Genomic DNA, 24,635 nt, shown 5'->3' with positions numbered 1-24,635 from the left:
ATCCATGAATGAAATGACTTGCTGATTTATCTTCTTTATTAGCCAATATGCCCAATTGAAAGAGACTATGAACAATCCTAAACATTATTTATCTCTCTGTGCAATTGAGTATAAACTATACTGTAATTTATCGTAATCCTTATATTTTTGGTATCACATTTCTATCAGTGAGTTACCTATATTTATTACCTCACCCACTGCTACTTCATGAAATATCCATTTATCTTTGTCTATTTTTAAATCTAGATTCTTCAAATTCTAGTAAGTGTTCTGGGTACAAATTTAAAACCTTTCATATCTTCCCCTTTCTCTTGGAAATTGCTAACGGTGTACTTAGAAGTATAATAAAACTTACTTTCTAATATTTTAACTCGTCATATTAATATATTCCCATTTTGGTTACTCTTAGGCTTCTTCATTTAGTTATTGATTTATTTAGATAGAGCTAATAGAAATATAGTTCTCTAGGTGTAAATTTTAAAATATGTAGACATACATTCGTGTATGCTAATTATAATTAATGATAAACAAAGCTTTTAATAAATATCCATATTAGTCTAAATTTACAACCCTACGACACACAAGGTATTATTATTTCAAAGTGATCACCAATCAAGCTAAAACTTTTCTGTGAGAAGACGTAAATAAATTTTCTTTATGGAAAATCTGGAAATTCTAATAAAACAAGCAGGTTTATTACAACAAATTTTCACATGGAATGAAGAATCCACTATTTGAGGAAAAACATCTACTCACTTGTAACATAAAAATGTAATAAGAAAATGTAAAAATGAATAACAAAATTTAGAATCTGGAAACTTCTTTTTACACTTAAACACCGGTCCACTTTCTTACAGTTTAATGATATATTAAACTGAGAAAAGCTAATTCAGTGGATCTTGGCCAGAGCTCATTCTATCAGTAGAATATTTCTGGAAATAGTACATTAATTTGTAAATTTAGTCTGGTGAATAGCTGTTCTTCAGTATTTTCAGTGGCTTCCTTTCTATAAAAGTTTATTTATGTAACTCCTTAACCTTTGAGAAACCACTAACACTTATGTCAGTCTCTGGCAGCCAACCAGGGTGGGCCCTGGGAAAATGGTATTAAAAAAGCCAAGCTTATCTTGAGATCCTTTCAAACTACTCCTTTTTCATATCTCTCTTCCAACTTCCATGGCCCCGTCGGCCAGACACTCCCAAGGGGCCTAGTGCTCTTAAGTTCCTCTTTCCTCTACTCCCACTGTCCTCCTTTGCTTGCATTTTGGGTTCCATGTTCCCCAACAAATCTAATTTGTAGATTCAATTCTTCATGCTCCTTTTTTCGTCACACAATGTGTAAACTCAATTCTTCATTCTTCTTTCCTATCACATAGCATCAGCTGGTTATTTTCATTCCAATGTAGCATGTGGATGCCATTTTGAAAAACAATGTTAATAATGGATCACTAGGTTAATGCGCTACTCCTTTCTGGAAATATCTGTGCTTTATTTATTACCATATAATTTTTACTCAATTTCAGCTCTTTACAACTATAAAAAGACATGGGTTCTAAAGTCAAGGGACATAAAAGCAAATTTAAAACTTAAAAGTTAAAACACGATTTAAATAACACATTTCTAACACATGCTCCAACCAATATACTATGTTTTACTATTTTTCTTTCTGTGCAATTATTTCCTAAAAGTACCACATGATTTCTACACATTTCCACAACTTCCCTGATTGGATTTATGGACATTTTTTCCAGCTCCATGTATTTTTGTAGCATGTAAGCCAATTCTACTTATATGTTCTGATGATACCTGAAATGCTACATATTGAAAATTTAATTTAACATCTTCTCCATGTTCTTTCTCATGATTACAAATGACAAACTTATTCTGACAATATTAAGAGTTCATACACATGAACACTTGGTTGTATCCTTTCCTTTGGTCTTTACACAATCCTGATGTTTTAAATGTTTCTAATAATTTACCCACAATCACTTCCAGACGTCTCTTCTTTTCTATTTTATTCATTAGACCATCACCCACCAGTCTCTCTACTCCCAGCCAGGTTTATCTCATATTCAAAAACCTCAGTAGTTAGTAATTTAACTCTGCAGATGCCAGTACAAAAGTTAAATTCAACCAATTAAAAAAAAGTACATTATAAAATGAATAAGAAATTATTTATTTGGCACACACTTAAATTGCACTTACTATGTGCAAGGTACTATTATAATCTCTTTAGAATTATTACTTCATTTTATCCTTATAAAAATCCTACAAAGCAGACATTATGATTCCCATTTTATGGATTAAGAAATGAGGTACATAGAGGTTAAGTAAAGCCCAGGATCTCATACAGCTGATAAGTGAAGGGGCCAGGATTCCAACACAGGCCATCATCTCCAATCACTATACCATGTGGCCATACGGAGTGTTTACAACGTGCAATTCTGTGCTAGCTGCTAATAATTTAATATCCTACTACCCATAGCAAATTTGACAGATTTTAAAAATATTATTTCACAAATAACTTCTACTTACAAGGAATTTCCCTGTATCCAATCTCCAAAGCATGAAAATAATTCATAAATTCCCTAACTGGAATTTTAAAAGCTTCAAAGAGGCCCATGTCTTCAAAAAGTCTGTATGACACCTGTCAAAGAGAAAGAAAGACAAAGCCTTACAAAACATTTCTAGTGCATTAGACATAAGGAGACAAATGGAAAGAAAAGTCCAGTGGCTCTCCATATCTGTGAGTTCCCCACTGGTGGATTCAACCAACTGGGGAACAAAGCCTATGATAGTTGTATCTGTGCTAAACATGTACACACTTTCTTAATCTTGTTATTATTCCCTAAACAATATGGCATAAAAACTATTTACATAGCATTTACATTGTATAGGTATTATAAGTAATCTAGAGATGATTTAAAATATATAGGAGGATGTGTGTAGGTTACATGCAAATACTATGCCATTTTGTACAAGAGACTTGAGCATCCTTGGATTTTTAGTATCTGCTAGGGGTCCTGGAACCAATCCCTGGTGGATATCGAGGGACAACTGTATACATTCCATCATGCATATTAATTTACTGCCAATAGAAACACTTACTGGAAACAACAAATCAAGCAGATATTGAAGATGTGCCTAGCCCTGTGGTCCCTGATCACAAGGGGTATATAATCTATTTTTAAAAGTAGAGACATACACCCAAGAAACAGCCAACCAAAACAACAGTGTACAGTATAGAAACCATGAAGGCTCTAAATTGTGTGTGATATTGATAACTAGAGAATAAAACTTACTAAATTTTTAACTGTATAATACATAGTATAAGTGCTAAAGAATGATAGCAAGTTTTAATTTGGACTAATTTTATTTTTAAAAAACGCTTTCCAGAAGATAAAGAATACAGAGTTGTGCCTTAGTGAAGGATAAGAGGAAAGAATTATGAGAGAGAGGAAAAGCTTGCCTGGACTAAAACATATAGAGAAAAATGCTTTATTCTAATCCAGTATAAATCACAATGTCTAAACTACTTTTCCTCATTTGTCTTCTTTCTCCTCTGACTATTCTCCTTCCAATTTTTTCACAGCTCGGGTAACTCAAATCAAGTGAATACCTTTGGATGTAACTGGCATATTTGACGTGCAAATGATGGAGGAAAAAATGATAAAGGCACAGAAGAAGATAATGTGGAGAGATGGTTATGCACGTGGCAGAAAGGAGTACAGTAGCATTTAAAGTGGCCTTACTTCATGTCACAAAGGCACAGGGTTGGTTATAATTCAGGAGACCAAGAAAGAATTATTCATCATTTTTATTGTTTGCATTTCTTCTTAAAATTCTCTTGAAATACTTCTTCTAAATCTTTGATATGTTACTCATAGTTAAATTTCTCTCTTTTGTTATTGACTTTAAATCTATTCAAATTAAATAATATTTTTAAATTATATATTCAATGTTTATCACATACAATATGTATATATATACACATATATAACTAAAAAGGGATTCATTCATTCAGCATATATCTATTGCATGCCTACTATGATCCTGACAATTTTCTATGTATGAGGCACATATACAGGTGAAAAAGCAAACATGTTGTCCTCCACGGAGCTTATGGTCTAGCAGGGGAGGGCAGCAAACAACAGACATAATAGGTTAAGTATATACCATGCTCGGATAAGTGATAAGTCAAATGGAAAAAGAAAAAGGGGAGCAGAGATGAAGAACTGAGAGTTCAGGGAAAATGCAGCATTTGCTTTTTTAAGTATGGTGGTTAGAATAGGCACGTTCCAGTAACATTTGAGAAACAGTTGAAGGAGATGTGGAGAGAGGTACACGGATACCCAAAGAAAGAGTTTTCCATGCAGAGGGGAAAGCCAGTGCAAAGGCCCTGAGGTATGCTTGCTGTACTCAGGCAACAGCAAGGCCAGTGTGGGTAAAACAAAATGAATGAGAACAGGTGTAGAATTTCAATAATTGTTGAATGGGATAGGGTCAGGTACAATCTTGGGGTTTGATAGCCAGAGTGATCTTTATAAGGACTTTTACTCTGATTGAGGTAGGGAGCCATTGAAGAGACTGGAGTAGGGAAGTGACTTTATTTGACATATGTTTTAAAAGGAGCTCTGTAGCTACTGGTTCAGAACAGGTTATATAATATGTACGTCAACTTCTATGTGCTTTTCTTTACTCTGAATGGCAGATATACTTAATTTTTACCCCTTTTCTGTGTAACATAACATCCCCACCTCTTCCCTTTAAAAATGCAATAGAAAGTGAAGTTTATGGTTTCTGTAATACTTCAAGCTAGTTCTTCTTTTAATTATCTTCTCTTTACTATTGCTGTAAACCATATTTGAGTTCTTGTTTATAAATACCTAATGGATTTAGCTATGCATGTTACTTCAATAATAAAACAATAGCCGCTGACACACATATATAGCATTTAATAAGTGAGATGTCTGCTCTAATTAATTTTATATATATATTACTATTCAATTATTAAGTTACATTTTATAATTTAATGCTATAAATATTAAAATTACTAATCTTCACAACACCTTATGAGATAGGTACTGTTAATTATTAACATTAAAACAGAGGCACAGATAGGTTGAGTGACTTGTCCAAGATCACGCAGCTGACACATTATCAGAATGAGAATTCAAGCCAAGCATTTTGGCTTCAGATTTTGTCTTCTTAACTGTTTCAAATCTTACCACCAGTATGTGAAAAGTAATGTTATTAGGACTGCAAATAACTAAAGTTTCCTATTATTCTCTCAAATCTTTGAAAGATGAATCGAAAAATTAAGGCAATAGGATATTTTAAAGTACAATTTTAAAATAGAATTTTCACCAAGAAGATGTTAAAAATGAATCACCAATAAGCCAAACTCCTAAATAAAGAAAAGACATCATTAAGTGGGTAAATATGGGTAAGTGAAAAAGGCAAGCACTGTTCCAAAATTTGAATGCTGTCTTTTTAAATTTGTTAAAATAAACACGATAATCATCAAAAAAGCAGGCAGTATATTGAGACTCCGAAGTCATTTCCATTGCGCATACATCTCTTTCAAAATCTTTTGACGTAAGACTTTCTCTGTGTAGTTTCAGCCAAAAGGTGATTTCTTGGAATGTTCAAGTTAATTCATTTCAGCTGTCCTGAAGTCTTACGAAGGTGAAAGAAGTATGCCTTTCACACAGTAAAAACTTCATGATTTTTGTGTTTATAAACTCAAATCAAAGAAAAAAACCATAAAGTTCTACTTAGTAGGGCAAATAAAGCTGCATTTTCTCAAAGGTCAATGTTTTATAAACTGGAAAAACAGTGACATAATAAGGATCATGTAGTTATGCATTTATTTTACTTTTGAAAGACGCCTGGATAAAAAAAAGATAGGCTAATGAATTTTGCCGAAACCTAATTTGAATTATCTCTAATCTTACTATGGTCTACTTGTATCCACGACTCTTAGAAAACATTTTGTGGCAAAGCTGGTCAAGCTCCACCCTCCCACCTCCCAGCTCCCGGAACCTCAAGGGAGCGAGGTACCTGGAACCTCAAGGGAGCGAGGTACCTGCACCGTTTGGCATGCTATCGCCTGTGCTGTGAAACCGACTGCTATAATAACCACTTTTCTTCTCGCTCAGACTCTCCACTGGGACAGTTTGAAGATAAAATAAGTGAATGTGTTTTACAGGGGGCTGAAAAGCAGTTGCAATGAAGGTACACAGCCTGGACTTCCAACACGGATATATCTGCATTCAAATCATGGGTCCAATATTTATTCTAGGACTTAAGGTGAATAGTGTATCGTCTCTTAAGCCTCAGTTTCTTCTTCTGTAAAATAGGGATTGAAAGAAAAAATACCTGCATCAAAGTTACTGAGATTAAATTGTAGAGTTTTGGGGAGTCTGGGACATATATACCAAATACAAAACAATGTGAGATTTTTCCCTCCAGGCCAGGGAACACGTTCCCCAGTAAAAGTGAAAGAAGACTTCCTGACCCACTGCCACATCTTCTTGTGGCACCATGACAGGCATATTTTCAGGAAAAAATCATTCCCTAATCATAGTCAGGAATGGGTTTCAGGAAGCAGGATCCAGAACCTTCCAGGAGGAGCCCTCAGGCAGGAGACTAAGGCAGATTGTATAAAAACAGCTGTCCTTGAACCTGTTCTCCAGATCAGTTAGCCTTAAAGATGTTGCTTAGCACTGAGGAGAAAGGAAGAGAGGGAGAATGGGGCTATGAACTCCTGGTAAAAGGGCAAGGGCCGCCATTCCAGCCCTCGCGTGTTCATGGCAGAATATGGGCCAGCAGAGGCAACAGCTGCATGTCATACAGACTTTGTAATTATTTTGAGCTTCATGTTCCATCAATCATTTTAGCATACTGCTTTTGTATGCAGCAAGCTGAACTGTCATTATTTTGATACATCTAATTTCCCTACCAGAACGGGAGTTCCTTTAAGGCAGGGACATACTTTTCTTCTTGAAGACTAGACTAGTACTTTGTTTGTGGAACCGAACAATAGAGGAAAAGGCTCCTCTATCTTCTTCCTTCAAACCTTCACAGATCAGGAATCCTCACCGCAAAGTCCCACACGCAGATACTTCTTGCGAGGTCTGAAGAAAGCCCATCTCTGATGCACTGAATAGAAGTCAGTATAGCAAGTGATTTCTTTTCCAGTGTTTTACAGGGAAGTAAGTGTTAGTGGCTCCAATAAATCTGGGCCCTCTATTATCACCTAAGTTTCATATTAACAAGTTTGGTAGTCTTAGTATCTTTGCTGAGATACTTATTCAATCTATAACAATTCACCTGAAACATTTTTAAATAAGCTGATAAATATTATTGTATCATTCCCTTTAATTAAGGGTGTGTATTTTGATAGGTGTTCAATAATAGAGCAAATCAATTGCTTTGTTTTGTTTATTGAGATCAAACATGTTCAAATTTTAATTTCTGTATATTTTCTTTCTCCCTCAGGGAAACAAATACTTCTTTGTTTGGGAAACCTTTAAGCTTAAGGAAAAAATCTTAAAAGGTTTGTTATGCAGCAATAGAGTGCATTCTATATTTCTTGCGCTACATAAAAGTATTTTCCATATTAAAAGACAGAGATATCTATTTGATCTGTTTCTCACAACACTGGGAGGAAACATATTTCTGCATAATATCTTATTTTTTATAAAGCCTAAGCACTATAATATTCAAAAGTTAAAAAAGTAGTCATTGGAAATAATTACAAATTAGTGTTTATAAATAGGAAACTTTCTTCTTTTGAGGGCTTGGGTCAACTTTTCTTTTGCTGAATTCTATGAATTTTAGATAATTTCTCCATCTTGCTTATATATCTCTGCCCCACTTCACTTTGTCTTAAAAAGTACATAAAATTTCCATGGCAGAATATGGTGTTCTACTCACTTGACGTTTCAATTTCTGTTGTTAATCCACCACCAAGAAATCTATAGAATGTTGAGTATTAAAATTTCCTTTTTCCACCCAATACCTGCCACTGGCGTCAAGTACATACAGAGCTTTAATCAACCAAGGAATTGTTTTTTTCTATATTTAAAGTCATATGTATGAACGCATTTCTTACCTGACTAAGAATACGACCGCATTTTCTTCCTATTTTTTCCACCAAATCAAAAATTGGAAAATTCCAAGTATTTAGCTGCTCCATAATTGTGTCCAAGTTATCCATGACAAGAGGTTCAGGAGCAAGAATTGGTTTGTCCTGTAATAAAGACAAAAATGTTTTAACAACATGCAGTTTTTCTACAAAGCAGTTCGCACTTTGGTAAGTTTAATTCAACAACTGAGTTTACCTGAAATAAATGACTTAAAACTTCAGGGCGAATGAGTGATCTTCAAAAACAAATCAAGAGGAACAAGACAATGACCCCAAAGTAAGGAGAAAAGGTCCTAACCTGTTTCAGACCATGAATTTTACATTATTAGGTGCCTGCCTATTGCTGGTTCACAAATACTACAGCAAAAAAATGGATGTTTCTTCCATAAGTTAAATAACTACTTTTTATACTTATAACTACTTAAATAAAAACTCAAGGACCTCAGAACAGTCTCAAATTGTATGTAAATTTATCTCTTTATATATTTGTGTAAATTTTTCTGGGGCGAGGGTTCCTGGCTTATATTGGACTCTCAAAAGAAACCCATGAGTGGAGGGGGGAGTTATCACTCCTACTCTAACAGGTCAAATTTGTATTAGTGCTTCAGAATCAGCATGAATCCTGTGGAATGACAACTGCCATATTTTTCCGGGATTTTAATTTAATTTATGTAATGTACAGTTTCCAAAGAAACATGAACCAGACAAATGCAAAGGCATCTTATAATTGGTTCCAAATGAGGACAGTCTTAAGAGTACATTTACCAAAAAAATAGAAAATAAAAATAATAAGGATAAAGAAACATACAAATTATTTTATCTGACAATCTCTTTGATTTGAAAGTATATGTGGTAAATCAGCTAAAAGAAACACAGTAATGGCAACCGCTGATGATCACACGATAGTCAAGTATTTTCTACTATTTCAGCCCCCCCAAAATTAACTTGACTTAAATCTATGCTTTCATCCTCTTTAAATGGATCTCTTTAAACACACAAAATGTCACCATTAAAGGATATTTTAATGGGTAGGAAGTGTCAATATAAAACTGATTTAACATAACAAGCAAAATAAATATTGGCTCACTTTTGAAATCAAGGAGGTGCTAGAAAAAAACCAGCAGAAGCCCTAAGACAACTAATATATTTCCTTTTCATTGGTTGATGGATATTTATAAACACTGTTTTACTCAGTGAAATAATCATTTTTCCTATGCATATTTACACTCTTAGGTTGGGTTAAGAAGTATCTAATCATTTGTGGAGATGAACATTTTACATTTTTAATCACTAAATAACAGAATCATTAAGAGATGAATAAGATGTGGATAGGAAAAAATTATATTGATATGTACGAGTAGGGCTATAATACATGTGTGATTCAAATGAGATCTGTCATTCTAATAATTCAGGGATCTAGCTCTAAGACAATTTCTGTAACAGAAGCCAATTTCTCAAGTAAATGAATGAGTTTAGTGACATGGGGCTACCAGGAATATCATGGTCTCAGGCGTGTAGGTGCCGCAAGCCGACGCTTTCCTCAGTGGCTCTCTTGGACACTCAGTCTCATCTTCATTTTGTACAATATCACTGCTATCACTGTTGTTATTGGTTTCATAATCAGAGGTAACTTGAGCAGTGTCATCTGCAAAGAAAGAGAAGAGCTTCTGGAACTTGCAATGGAAAAACGGGTCCCATTTCAGTGAATATTCCTAGAATGCATATGGTAAATATAGTGCTGAGGAAATATTGCTTTCATGAGCTTGCACACCAAAAATAGAAGATCATAGAGTGAGAGAAAGCACATATTTTTTATCCCAATAAAATAGATGGAATTAGGAGCTGTGATTTACATGACATTCAATAACCCATTAATAATGTTTAGATCAGTAGTTCATATCTTTTTAAAAATCCTATGAGTTTATTTTTCTTTTTCCTCTATGCATCCCCCACCACACTAAACCACCGAGCAGCTGACTAAAACACTAACTCTAGAATGGGCACATGGGTGGGAGAAACTGAGTTGACACCCAAGAACAAAGCAGCTTGTAGAACATGGAGCAATAGCATGTGCTTAAGAGCACGGGAAACCCTAGCTATTCAATCTCAATCTCGAGGAATCTGCGGCTTCCTTATCTGCCTCTCTCCAGTGTCTCTCGTTCCAGTCAGCATTAAACTGTGCTAACTAGAGGATCAATCAGGTCATATTAAGCATCCAAAGAACACGTTCCCAGGGCAAAGACCTTGACAAGCTTCTCATAGCAGAATATGGTGCCTGAACGCAGTTTACTGAGTACTTGCTCTGTACCTAACACCACCGAAACCACTTCATTTGTCCTAACACATCTGAACCTCTCAGCAATCCTATAAGGCACATATTATTGCATTACAGCATTACTAGTGCCCTCACTTTGCAGATAAAACACTGAGGCACAGAAAGGATAAGTAAATTGTCCAAGGCACCCAGCTGGTAAATTTTGCCTCCCAAATTTCAACTCATGAAATCCGACCCTAGTTCCTATACTCTTTGCTTTTGATGAAGTCTAGTTTTTTTCCTTTTATGGTTATTGCTTTCCATGGCCTACAAAATCTTTGCCTTCCTCTAAGTCACAAAGATATCTTCCTGTGTTTTCTTCCAGAAGCTTTATTGTGATAACTTTTATATGTAGGTCTATGCTCCAACTCAGAATAATGTTTCAGGTAGTATAAAGTAGGGGGCGATATTCATTTTTTTCCAACCCCATTGGATTTCTCTGGCATCTTTGTTGAGAATTCAATGACCATGTAGGTGTGGGTCTAATTTAGGGCTTTCTACTCTATTCCATTTGATCTCCTTGCTGGTCCTTATGTCAGCACCACGCTATCTCGATTACTGTAGTTTAAGTCTTGAAGTCAGGTAAGGTATTTCCTCTAACTTTATTCTCATTTTTCAAGATTGCTTCAGATATTCCAGGTTAGTTGTATGTCCTCAGACGTCTGCTGATTTTTCTTAAGTTGCTAGTGAATAATGGCTTTTGTTATGTAGCCTATTCCTATGAGGAGCATCTTGTAGGACTTTTCCCAGGACCCATCTTCCTCATGCAACCACTTCCATGTTAGAATCAGACACAGTATGAAAATGTAATTGACAAGTTCCAATCCTAGAATTTGCAGAAAAAATGAAGCAGCACACTCAAAGGCCACAGCTCTACATGAGGCCACAAAGGTGATAAGGACATATTCCCCTTCTCCAATAGCCTCAGTAGCGTCAGAGAAGATCAGGGACATAGAAAAGGGAATATTCTGAGTCTTTGGAATGTTGCAATATCAGATAACGGCCACACAGAGAATTCTCCTTCTGATTTTTCCTTGCCTATGTCCCCTGCCCTTTGTACATTGCTGCAGCACACCATTCTTATAGGCAATAACCAGTCAACACTTATTGAGTATGTATCAAGAAATGCTGAAGTTAATAATTGAGAATAATTCTTAGGTAACTCTCTCACCCTAAAGTCTATAGTTCATAGTAATCATTGTTCTCTCCCTTGTGAACTTTCAGCACCAACAAAAGCAAGTCCCTAGGGCTGCATCAATAAAAATAAATAATACTTCTTATTGTAATGGCAGCACACACAGATTACTTACAGTGACCCAGATGATAATAAGAGCGTGATATGCTTTAAGGAATTTACTTCTCACAACAATCCTGTTTGGTAGATACTATTATTATTTCCAGTGTACAGATGAAGGAACTGAAGCACAGAGACTACAAAGAAGTAGGTAGCCAAATCAGGATATAAACCAGCTTCAAGTGTCTGTGTTCTTAACCTCTCCACAATACCGTCTTAATGAACAATGGTTCTTTACGAGCTTATAGTGATCTAAGCAGGGTCACTTCTCAAGGTCTGCAATGCAGATCCCAGAGAGCACCCTAAAATGGAAGACCCTTCAATGTCCAAGATAAAATAACATTTCTACATAGTTCTATACATTATACAAAATGGCCTCTCATTTTAAAAAAATATATACATTTGTGTATAGATGTACAGAAACATTTTGGACAGATTTGCACCAAAAATTTTACTCATGATTCACTCTGGGTAGTAGGATTATGGATGATTTTGATTTCCCTCATTGTCTTTTCTGTAATCTAAAAAATCAGGAACACATGTTACCTTTTTGATCAGAAAAAAGAAAAGTAAAGCGATTTCCATCTAGAGGAACAGAATCCAAACAATTACCTGCTCTGCCTGGAGTCCGAATGGCCGCACTGCCTCTCTCCAGGGGCCCATCAGCGGGAGTCCCTTGGGAATACGGTCTGCCGCAGCTGAGAAATATTGCAATAGCTGTAAGTATATCCTCTCCTTTCAAAGAATCATAGGCATATACCATCTAAGTGTACATTAAGATAGATAATAATAAGTATTTCTACCTTCTACTTATTTGTTTGATGGAAAAAATTCATTTTGTGTTGTACATGGATGCTGACATGCAGTATAATGTTTGCATTTTTGCAAGAGCACGATCAACACAAAGGATCAGAAACTTCATTCGACTCGCATCCTCCTCCAAAATCCAGACCATATTTGAAGTGCAACTACTGGCAAAATTTTGTTACATTATTTAGAGAAACCTGGGAAAGTCTGCCACTTACGCAGAGTAGCAATTCTGGAGGTGCGACGTGCATTTGGTCAAAAATATCTTCCCCAATGGAATCCCTTTGTGCCTGCTTAATAGCCTCATTATTAGATTTCTTTCTATGAGTTAAGACATTTTACGTCCGAAGAGTCCTTTAAGAAAAGGTTGCATATGTGAAAATAGAATGATAGTATATTGATTTTATTTTTTGCCACAAAATAAAAATTCTCTTTTTCAGATTCATCAGTCACCTGTTAAGACCCTAAGGAAATGAAGAAAGTAGAGGGACATTTTGATGAAGAGTGAACGTAAAACTGACCACATAGGATGCTAGTTGAGAAAAAGAGGCCAATGGGGTACACTGTGGGTGTCCAAGAAAAACGAAGGTATGTGAGAAGTGGTGGGGCTCTTTAAGAGAGGAGGTTGGAGGATGGAGGATACTTTTGCTTTCTCAACAGTTTTGACTGTTTTATTAACTAGAAAGTAACCCCACAAACAACCTGGCCAGTTTCCTGTCTCATTTATCTTGTTAGGAGACTTCACGGTTAGATTTTAATTCTGCGTTTTGCTTCTGGGTTCTTTCCTTCTGCCTAATATTAAAATGGGTCTCAGAGGGTTTTTATTTGTTTGTTATTTAACCACAGATTACTTACTCTAAAAAGTAAAAGAAATGAGTGATAGTTTACAATTTAATATATTAAATGTCTCACCGCTTTTTTTCCTGAACTGTGCTTATATGTGTAATAGAGATAAGCATTTTCTAGGTCAGGAGTATTTTCATCATAAGTACATTTATTTTGCAAGCCTTGGATGTAAGTGGAAAAGCATGACACGCAAAATGCTTCTAATTATGAAATTCCATCAGTTTGATTTAGGGAGTCAAAACAAAACGACAGGACCAAAGGAAAAAGAAAGTAGATACAAACAATGGTCTTGCATTCTCGGATGAGGCTTGGTAGAAGTAGAGTTTATCAGTTTTAAGATTTTTCATTGCAAGATAATACTTAAAAGGAACATTTAAATCAGTAGTTCAAATATACTACCTCTCATGCCAAAACAAAGGCTTGTCGCATAGACATTACAGCAGCCAAGAGACTAGGATTCAACGCCAAACCCTTGGAGTTCAGCAGGGGAAACCACAATAATTAGTCGTGTGTTTCTGGAGCTCTCTGTGCCTACATGGGTGGCTGCCTTGAAGGCAATAATAAAACATGGTTTGAATTATAGATTTATAAAGCCCAAACAAATAAAACACACACTACTGGATTTATAAACATTACTGAACAAGTAGGCAGTGAAATTTCCTTGTTTTTCTCCAAAACCTCTTTTATAAAAATCCCATTACATTCTTCCCGCTAAGAACACAAAAATTAGACTGTGATGAGAAAAGCTATGTGAGTGGTAGATCTTTTCTGAACATCTCTCGTCTTTCTTTGGGTGGCTTGTTTCCCACAAGTCTGGAGGCCACAGTGGGAGAGTCTCCCTAGAAACACTGGAAACAGATGTCTTTGATGCTGCTCACTCCACTGGGCTTCATCGTGGCTCAGGATGCATACCAAAAAAAGTGTTTCTTAATGGTGTTCCACCAGACACCAGCTCTATGGGCAATTATTGGGTGTTAACCTAAAGAAATTGGTTCTGCAGTCAAATAAATTCAGAAAATGCTAGATGAAACAAAAAGTAAGAAGTTTTCTTTTTGCAGAACTTCTCAGAGCTTTTAATAAAGTGATGTGTGTTGAGAATTGTCAAGAGGGAAATATGTCTATTTTACTACAGATCATACTTTTTTTTTTGTGAGAGGAAAAAAGATGGGATTAACATGCCACAGAAATTATTTTATTAAAAAAGCTGTCATAGAGAGGTCAGCAGAGTAACTCTTGGATGGAAGAATAAGTTTTCACTGTGGCCCTGGCCAAGCACAAATGATTTTCCCTTTACAAATATTCGTAAAGAGAAAGGAAGCAAAAATAAAGATTATAAGAAGAGATAACATTCATTTAACTTATAGAATTTATGAACAAAGGATCTGAAAATCAAATTTGTGAGGCTTCGAACTGAATATATTGATCAAATCTGGGCCTGTGAACCAAGTTGTGTGATATTAGAAGACTGACATGTAACTAATTTATTCGAATAGTTATCCTCATTAAGCTTTGAAAAGAAACAGCATTTTATTCAAGGCACTCTCACAATTATAGTTTAGAAACACTCAACTCTTTTCTACTTAAAAAAATATTATAATGCTTTAAGATCAGTTATTCAAGATGAAGTTATTACTGAAGAATAATAATTCGTGAATCAGTCAGAGGAGGTATTTCTTAGTGACAATGTTGGCAAAACAATTACTCTTGCCACACTAGACCCTTTGTTCTTATCCTCTGTGAAAAGACAACACTTTGTTATTGTATTTCAACCTGACAGAGCAGTACAAGCAATTACTCAATTGCACTCAGAGACCCGTTTGAGTCCGGCCATAACGTGCCATGTGTTATTTGCACATTTTTAAAGTGATAAAATGGGAATTGCAAATTTAAGATAAAATACTTTTAAAATCAATATAAAATCCTTCCTGGGGAACAAGTGAAAAAATATTCCAACAAAATATCAAAGTATATTAAATTAGGTGATATGATCTTTTAATCATATGTTTTATGCAATCTGCATCAGTAAGCAGATGAAATATACAACTAATTATTTCGCATCATCTTCAGAGATCAGCTGTTTGGACCATATGGACCCTAAACTTTCTATTAATAGAAAACCACTGAAAAAATACATTTCAATTATAGCCTATTCAACACAAATCACATTATCCTATACTTTCTTGGCAACTACTTTGGCAAACCTACACATAGCTACGTGGACTGGTGGTGAGCATGGAAAACCAGTATTGGTTTTACTATTAGTTAAACTCTAGTTAGCAATATAAAATCCTTACCTGCTACATATAACAGGTGGAGGCAGGATCTGAGGAGACAGGTCAGGGGCGCTCTGAGTATAAGTTAAGGCCCTGTGAGAACTTAGGCCTTGTTTGGCAGTTGTGTCAGAAGATTCTGGAAACTGCGCTGCCGAAATTTTGCTGATGGGGCTACTGGCAGGAGTCCCTTGGAGAGGTGAGGAGCAGGGCGAGGAAAGAGGTGAAATTTTAGCTAGGGCACCTGACAAAGAAAGAGAGTTATTAAGTCAGTAAATAAATGTCTTTGTAATTCAAAATTGCAACTCAAACTTCACCCTGGACTCCTTTTAACTCAATAAGGATCATGTGAGTACCCACGCCACAGGGTTGGCCTCCTATGAACGTCACCATCTGCAGACAGGGTGTCCAGTGGGGGAGTCTCCACAGCATGAAACGCGAGGAACGAATCATCATGAAAATCTCAGTGGCGATGTTGGCAAATCCAGTTAAAACCTTGGTGTTCTGGAGCAACTTCAGGACAGAAGGATATTATTTTCTTCTCCCATTTTTGTTTCTTTTGTCATTCTGACATGATGACAATAACTAAAATTTTCTCACATTTGCCTTCTCTTAGGTTGTGAAGTTTTTAGCAGCAACAGGATCTGCTATTGTTTTAAACATTAACATATGTGGAGCAGAATTTGGCAGGCATGTGATGATTCAAATATGTAAATAAGATACATTTTTGAGAGGTAATTAACTTTATTAATTGTCCACGTTTTCAGTGAAACTACTTTGTGTGAAATAGTACTTTGATCAGAATAATTTCTGAAGAAAACATTTAAAAATGTTTTCAGATCCATTTCAGATCAAACAATAGGCTTAAAGCTTATATTTTGAGTGTGGATATTTGTGCCAAACTGTGTTTACTCTGGATTGTGAAAATTTTGCAGAACACTGGCTTGGATTTCAAAGTGCTGATGTTTGAGGACAGGGAGCGCTCTTTTGAAGTCTCTCTCTCCCAAACATGGAGAAGGCAGCCTGCACTTAAAATTGAAGACTAAAGAGAAAGAGCTTCTCAACAACTACCCGCTTACTGTTTTGCATGATTGTATGGCTGACCAACCTACTGTAAAGCAAATGAAACGAAACCATTACAAGTCATTTTCTATTTCTCACCACTCTGGGGAAACGTACAGCCAGCAGCTCTCACATCATCGAATAATCTATGTGGTGACCTGGCCGCCGGCTTAATTCGCTTCCAATGTCCAGTTCTCTCAAACCTTTTATTTATCACACCCAAAGTTTTCTGGTCCACTGAAAGGAACAGGAAGCTTGTGGAAGGGCTTCTGTCATTTTCGTTTTCGCTTCTCTTTGGCACTGTTATTTGTTTTGTTTCGTTTTAAAAGACGAGAAATCGCACTCTTCCTTTGATTAACTGTGGAGGCCAGCTACCCCTCCTAGTCTTTTTCTCCATCTTTCTATTGATCAACAGATTAATCCCCTGCTTTTACACTTACCCACTGAAACCACTCAGACCCAGAGAGGTTAAATAACCTTTCCAGCGTCACAATGCTAGTAAGTAGGAGACTATGAAGAAAATCCAGCTATTCTTAGTAAAATGTGGTGTATTAGCTCATACTTCTACCAGAGACTGCCCAAGGAGGAAGAAAAATCCATTATCTACTAGGCTGCATTTGTATCTCTCTTTACAATGACATGCCTTATGGTTTTAATTTTGATGTCTATTTCTATCTAAAAGACAGCTATTTTACCAAAGATGCCGACAAATTTTCATATTACATAATCTCCTGAGCCAAAGAAAATTAAGTTCATTAAATTTTTAACTCAGAGTTTCCCACCCAACCTGTCATGTGTGCAGCAAGTGGGTTACACGTGCCCTATGAAGTTCTAATGGCTGTAAAACTTTTAAAAAGAAAGATTTCATTTGGAAGCTCCAGAATAAATTCAATTTTTAACATTATCTCTAATATTTTATACTTAGATTTTATTATAATTTTATAAAATAAAGGAAATAAAATTTTCACCAAGCTCTAAATCCCTTCCCATTTCTCCATTGCTATATAACATTATCATATTCACAAATATTATACAATATTACATATATACACGGATGTTACATAAATGTGTGCTTTGATGTAAAAAAAGGTTGGAAAGGGTTAGTTTAATTTAGACTATTTGTTAGATTAAGATTGACTGAGTCTCCAGATAATCTTAGAAAAGCAATGTAAGCATTAAGGAGCTGGACAGGGTATAACGTGGTATAAAGGTGACAGGTATTTGCACAGAGTAAATATCTCGATCATCTGTTCACTCAACAAACATGGACTGTGTGCCCTGTTTCAGGGACTAAGAATGCAGTAACGAAACAGAAAAATTCCCTGCTCTCACGGAGCTTCCATTCTTTTGTGGGAGACAGAAACTAAAAATGGAAGAAGAGGAGGAGGAAGAAAGAAGATGAAAGAAAAAAGAGGAAGAGAAGAAAGAAAAGGAAATCAAGTAGTTTTAAGTGACGTGAGGAGAAGTAATGCAGAGGGTAGAGAATAGAGAAGGGCAGAGGCGCTCTAGGAGAAAAATTTGAAGAGAGGCCTGATGAAATATGGAAGACATTTAGCCAAGCATCTGAGGAAAGCATGTTCCAGAAAGAGGGACTTCCCTGGGGGGTATCAGAGGATCAGTCAGGAGGTCAGGTGGCTCAGCTTAGCAAAGAGGAAGAAGGGAGCCGGGAACATGGTCCGAGACGTTGCTGGGCAGGGCTGTACAGGGCCAGCGGGGCAAGGCAAGCTTTGAATTGCTGTATCTTAAAAAAAGAGACTCCTGACAGCCAGAGCTTTAGGCAATTCCTTTATTATTTTCATAGCTAATTGTGAGTTTTCTGACAGTTTCCTACCACTTTTTTACAGTAATTCAAAGCCTGTGAGAACACTGCCCAGCTCTGTCTTGACACGATCTATCTTCTAAGGTAATTTAAGAGAAGAGTGATTATTTTTTTCATTGCTAATTTTTAGTAGCTGCCAGCTGATATCCTCAGAGAAATGCAACTCACTCTCACATACAAATTTAAAAATCCACTCAACGATTAGAGTTCTTAGAACACACAGATTAACTAAACTTATACAAATAAGCAGACTTAGGACTCCAAATTTACTGCCTGGGCCGAAACTTAAAATTAAACCTTGTACCAGTGGAAACGTGCTTTGCTTCTGCAATGCTATTTGTCTACATGTTCCGAACACTTCTAACAAGCATGGGTCTTGGCAACACCATGAAAAGCAGGGATATTTTTATTCTGCAGGTGAGAAGATAAAGGTATAAATATATAAATTCCTTTTTTTCCCAGGCCACACTACTATTTCCCACAGGGTGCATTACCATAGTTTACTTAAAGGTTTAAAAACGGAAAGGATTAGAAATGCCACAGGAAAGAGGCACATATTTACGTACTTTAGTCTTCAAATAGATAAAGAGATAAAAGTGCAGATGATAACCAAATACTTCTTTCCTTCTAGAAAGGATAGTCTACAAATAAATATCCCAGATACAGGAACAGGATACTCCAAAGGAAAGGGGACAAATGGCCTTCTTATAAGTCTTCAAAAACAGATTATTTTCTAAAATGTTTTAAATGTAATCATGTCTAAAGTTAGAGGGACGAACTTTATGACCTTTGAAGTCTCATCCAACTTTATGTTGCACACTCACACATTTACACACACACACTAATGAAGGGATTCAGATAAATATGCATTCTCTCAACTATATTTATCTTCATTTTATATTTGAGTGCTTTTAAGAGACTCCAGAAAAAAGCCATAGGTCACAAAATATAAATCTTTATCAAATTACCCTCAAACGAAATACTTAAAACATTTAAAAATTAAAAATATAACTTAAAAAAATTCTAGAATACCAGCTCCTTTGAGTAATTTAGTCTTTCATTCCTTGCTCCTGAGAGCATGAGAAAATGTGTGTCAAGACACAAGGAACTTTGGGCAATCAAAGGAAGATGATAAACAATACTGGAGGGAAATTATTGAACTGAATCCATCTGTTTTGTGCTGTAAAACTCTCTCAGTTTAATTCTTCTTTTTTTGTGAGGAAGAGTGGCTCTGAGCTAACATCTGTTGCCAATCTTCCTATTTTTGCTTGAGGAAGATTGTCCCTGAGCTAACAGCTGTGTCAATCTTCTTCTATTTTCTACGTGGGATGCCACCACAGCATGGCTTGATGAGTGGTGTGTAGGTCGGTGCCCAGGATCCAAACCCACAAACCCTGGGCCACTGAAGCAGAGTGTGCAAACTGAACCACTATGCTACTGGGCTGGCCCCTCTCTCAGTTTAATTTTAGTTGAACAAGAAAGGAACCAGCATATCTGATACACACATGCCTCTTTTCCTTGCCCACAGGAAAACGGACAGCCCTAATATTTTTCCAAAACAAAAAATGTATCTAAAGTATAGAGAATGCAAAAAAAAAAATCACAATGCCGTAATTAACATTCTCTCTCGTTTCAAATTTTCTACAGGAAAAACTCAGTCTAACTTTAAAGCTGTAGAGATATTTGTAATCATTGTAATAGGATTATAAGAATCTTGTAAGAACTATAAGAATCTGGGAAGGAACTAGTGCAAATTCAGTAAGTATGAATTAGATGAATTTTAGAAGCAGAGTGACATCATGGCAGCTCCACATTGTCAGTGACTCATAACAGAAAAGCAATATTGAAAATGCAAATTACATTGAAATCTCTTGCTTTTATGCTTTAATCAAAGGACTCCGATGTGATTTCATCCATTTATTTTATATTAGTAACTGCATAATAATTGGTTATGTTTTAACTATTTAAATCAATGCTGCTGGATTGAGCTAGAGGACACGCTACTTGAGTTGTGTAAAGAAGAGCTTTCATTTCATTGCAAATTTCATTTCTTCTTGCACCAGGTCATTTGTCATCATGTTTTTCATCTCTGCTCTATGCGTGCATCCCTCTACCTCTTCTGCTTATTGCTCCTTATGTCCTCCTCAGAGTCTCTTCAGACTTTATTCGATTCCATTTCCTTATACTCTTTGCCAAATAAAGGGGCTTTTCCTGGCCCCTTTCCATATAGTTTATTGAAAACCAGGTGACATCATAGTCAATCACATCAAACATAGCACACATCAAACAAACTTAGTGCAATCAACCCCAACACGCCATCAGTGCAGGAAACCAAGGGTTTCAAAACAGAAGAGCCCATGTGATCAGGAGGAACTGTAATTGAATTTCAACTCTCTCATTCTTGATGGATGTTTCTCTCCCTTTTGGCAGACTTTCAGAGATTTATTTAGTTGAATTCAACATGCGTAGAATATGGGTTATTTTATAAAATTTAGCTCTGCTGCAACAGCAGCCTAAAGATGCCACAATGCAAAATGCCCCCCAAAGTAATCATGATGGAGATACGTTATGGCAAGAATGGGGGGAGGCTCTTGCCATGTCTGTGGCTGTAACTTCTGGCATCTGCCTTTGTAGTATCTTACATGGACATTCTTTTCCTTTTATACTGTGCCCTTGTTCTTGAGTGCAGGCATATGAACTGGGGAGAAGGACACAGGAAGACGGCGTTGTTCTTCATGTCTGTTGAATCACTTGCTCTGTTATTTTCAGTGAATACACTAACCATAATTTTCAGCTTCTTGACTTTGCTACGTTCATTATTTTAATAATTTTCATTTTACTACCTAAATGAAGAAACTGAGAGGCAGAAAACCAAATCTTTCCATTATTTTGCACTCAGCCTAGGACAGAACCAAAAAATTCTAATCTTAAATTATCTCAATTTGTTGTTCTCTTATTTTTTTCTGGTCTGACGTCATAAAGACAAAAGTAAGGATTCAGGACTAATTGTGCAACCTTGGGTGTGTTACTTAACATTTCTGTGCCTCAGTTTCTTCATCTGAATCCCTTTTCTGAGCTACACAAGAATGTAGAACGCTGAAATTCATATTGCATCCCTTGAGTTACATATTATTATTGTCTGATGTTTTAATTCTGTCCTTAAACAAATCTTAAAAAAAATACCCACAAATCTGTAAATACTATTATTTATGCACATAAAGTTTATTTGGATTTTCAAATTTATTTGTTCACCTTTTTTATTAGATCTCAGACTTTTCTCTGATATTACTTTTCTTCTTTCTAGAACACATCCATCACAAATTCCTTTAAGACTTTCCAGATGGTATAGTTTTGACTTATCTGAAAATGTCTTCAGTTCACTCCTATTCTTAGGAGATAGATTTGCCAGGCACTCAATTTTAGTTTGACTATTACATTCTCTCAGAACTTTGAAGAAAATATTCTACTGTGTTCTGACAGCCTTTATTTCTAACAATTCTGCTCTCCGACTGACTGTGTTTCCTGTAAAGGTAATGTGACTTCTCTGGTTGACACTAAGACTTCTTTTTTGTCTTTGGTGTTGCGTAGTTTCACTATTTTGTGTCTATGAAGCTGGGTACCTGAGGATTACGGTAGATATCCAATAAGAACATGGTTGCCTTTTGACCTTGTTTGTAATACAGAGTAGATGAATCTTGTCAATTTGCTGTCTTCTTGTTTAACTTGAGGGTTGACTCAGGTCTTGAGGATTTGTGAGTTTGTTTTGCAGAAGAGAGAGAATGCCATTGGGGAGGTTGCTATCAGCAGATGGCCAAGCCCCAGCAGCCCTTGCAGATTGCCCAGGGGCTTAGTGGGAGTGACTTCTTTGTTTCTCCAAACTCCTCCTGCCAAGCCCCTTAGCTCCATAAAAACCCCCTGCTTTTTGCTCTGATTAAGGTGGATTTGAGCAAACCCATGCTCGCATCTTCTCATCTTGGCCAACTCAAATGGGGCCTTTGTCTATCTCCAAGCACCTATGCCTCAGTGTTTGGCTTGCTGCGCATCGGGCACATGAACTTGAGATTAAGAGGTTCGGTATCATCTACGAGTGAATTTTTCCCCCTACTCTTCTTCTCAAATAGTCTATGTCCCCCATCCTCTATAAAAACTATGATTATGTATATTAGACTAATTCCTTCTACTATATCTCTTAAAATCTTTTACATTTTCCAGTTTCTCATCTATGTTACATTCTGGGTAATTTCTTCACATTCTCTGCCTCCTAGTTTACTAATTCTCCCTTCAGAAGTCTCTTATGCCATTTAATCTATCATATTTCCTTGATTACATCGCAAAAGTTATATTTAGCTGCTCTGTAATTATGTTTTCTCTCATTGCTGTTACTTTTATGACCTCCTGTTTTTCTTTAAATATTTAAGTATTTTAAAATTAAATGAAATATTTAAATGTTTAACATTTAAATATCTCAACCCTTTTAGTGATCTGTAAAGTTGTTTTTTTCTGTTTTCTCTAACTCATGGTGTTTCCTTGTGCACTTAGTGATCTTGGTTTTAAGCTCCAATTTGTTTAAATTTGATATATGGAAATTGCATGGGCCTTAACTGGTGATCTTTCCTCCCAAAATTATCTGCAGGTATTCTGTAGGGAGCCAAGGGGTCCTCCTGACCTAGGACCAGTGTAGTGCCCCTTTAAAAGTCTCAGATTTAATGTGGAATGCTCAAATGCAGGTCCCCCACTTTGCTGGACTTGCAGAGGAGTCTCCTTCTGAGCTAATCTGCATTTGCCCTCAGGGTAGACCAGTTTAAGTATCTGCTCACCTTGGCCTGTTTCTGGCCCCCATGAAAGCTATATCCTATTTCTTGAAAGCTCAATCCTTTTACTTAGGTTGTTATGACTTTTAAGTTATAAAATTTAATGAACATTTCCAAAGAGCAGAGAGGACCAGATTAGCTTTTGGAAAAGCAGATTACCTTTAACAGTTTCTCTCAGAAATGCAATTCCAAAAAAATCATACTTTCTGAAGGCGGTGTCTTCCTACACAAAACAATAGAGATTTAAGCTAAGTTTGTGCTTAAATGGTTTCAAGAACTAGTCACCAGTATAAAGTGGGTGATCAAAGGGGAAAGAAAGTACTAAATTTTCTTTTCTAGACATAAGAAACAAGAGCAACAGAATTGCTTTGTTAAGTTAGGCCTCTTAAATGTTTATATTTCAAGGTGGCCTCTGGAAATACTTGTGGAATGTGACCACTGTTTCTCTAACATTGATAGAAATAAAACCAGCTCAACACAAGGTTGACATGAGGGAAGCCATATTGTAGAAAAGAGACCATGTCATAACTTTGAATGACCTCTAACTAACTAACCCACTAACTAACTAACCTAACTAACTAACTAGCTGGATTTGCACGCTCCAGGAGATCCACCTGCTCTGTAGATTTTACGATCCCTGCTAGTGCATATACCTTCCAGCTGCGATAAGATGATAACTCCAGTCTTTTGAGTTCCTTAGGAATGTGATGACCTCCCAAACAAAGTTTATGCTGATAGCCATGATCAATGAAAACTGAAAGATCTGGTGTGGCCACTCCCAGTCTGTACCACCAGAGGGTCAACATTTCTAACCTCCTCCCCTATAACTCACTGGCCTATATAACTGCTTCAAGATTCTGTGCTCCCCTTAAGATGGTTCTTTTGGACATTAGTCAGCCATTTTCCCTCTTGCTAGCAAGCTGTAATAAAATGCTCTTTCTCTGCCACCATCTTGCCTCTTGACGATTAGCTTTTGTCTCATGGAGAGCAGGTCATGCCCTTTGTGCAGTAACAAATACATTGCAATTTTGAGGACTTCTACTTCTGGCTGTCATGTGGTAGTTTGAGTTTAATCCACGCCTCTTTGAGAACAAATAGAAAAGCTGAGTAAAAAACAAAAACTATCAAGGCAAGACAATCAATTCCAAGGGATTAGGTTCCCAGAGAGAAGAGACTCTGAAGGGTGAGCCAAAATCCTGGGACCTGTTCTTCCCTTCAGAGCATTTTTTTCCTAACCACTGGCATGGAACAAAAGGCT

The 24,635-nt window shown here is 36.3% G+C and overlaps 1 protein-coding gene across 1 annotated transcript in view; it reads right to left on the bottom strand.

Annotated features, from left to right (window-relative positions):
- The window catches only part of PDE3A (phosphodiesterase 3A), a 293,369-nt gene that overhangs the window by 23,129 nt on the left and 245,605 nt on the right, over positions 1-24,635 (bottom strand). Inside the window, exons 6-10 of the mRNA XM_008513554.2 lie at positions 15,710-15,929; positions 12,375-12,460; positions 9,645-9,799; positions 8,122-8,259; positions 2,538-2,649 (exon numbers count right to left, since the gene is read on the bottom strand). Of these exons, the coding sequence (XP_008511776.2) occupies positions 2,538-2,649; positions 8,122-8,259; positions 9,645-9,799; positions 12,375-12,460; positions 15,710-15,929 (711 nt within the window). The remainder of the gene's footprint in view (positions 1-2,537; positions 2,650-8,121; positions 8,260-9,644; positions 9,800-12,374; positions 12,461-15,709; positions 15,930-24,635) is intronic.

The sequence above is a fragment of the Equus przewalskii genome, chromosome 5 (assembly GCF_037783145.1).
Source record: "Equus przewalskii isolate Varuska chromosome 5, EquPr2, whole genome shotgun sequence".
NCBI lineage: Eukaryota > Metazoa > Chordata > Mammalia > Perissodactyla > Equidae > Equus > Equus przewalskii.
The sequence above is the reverse complement of the archived record's forward strand: the minus strand, read 5'-3'. Positions and strand labels throughout refer to the sequence as shown.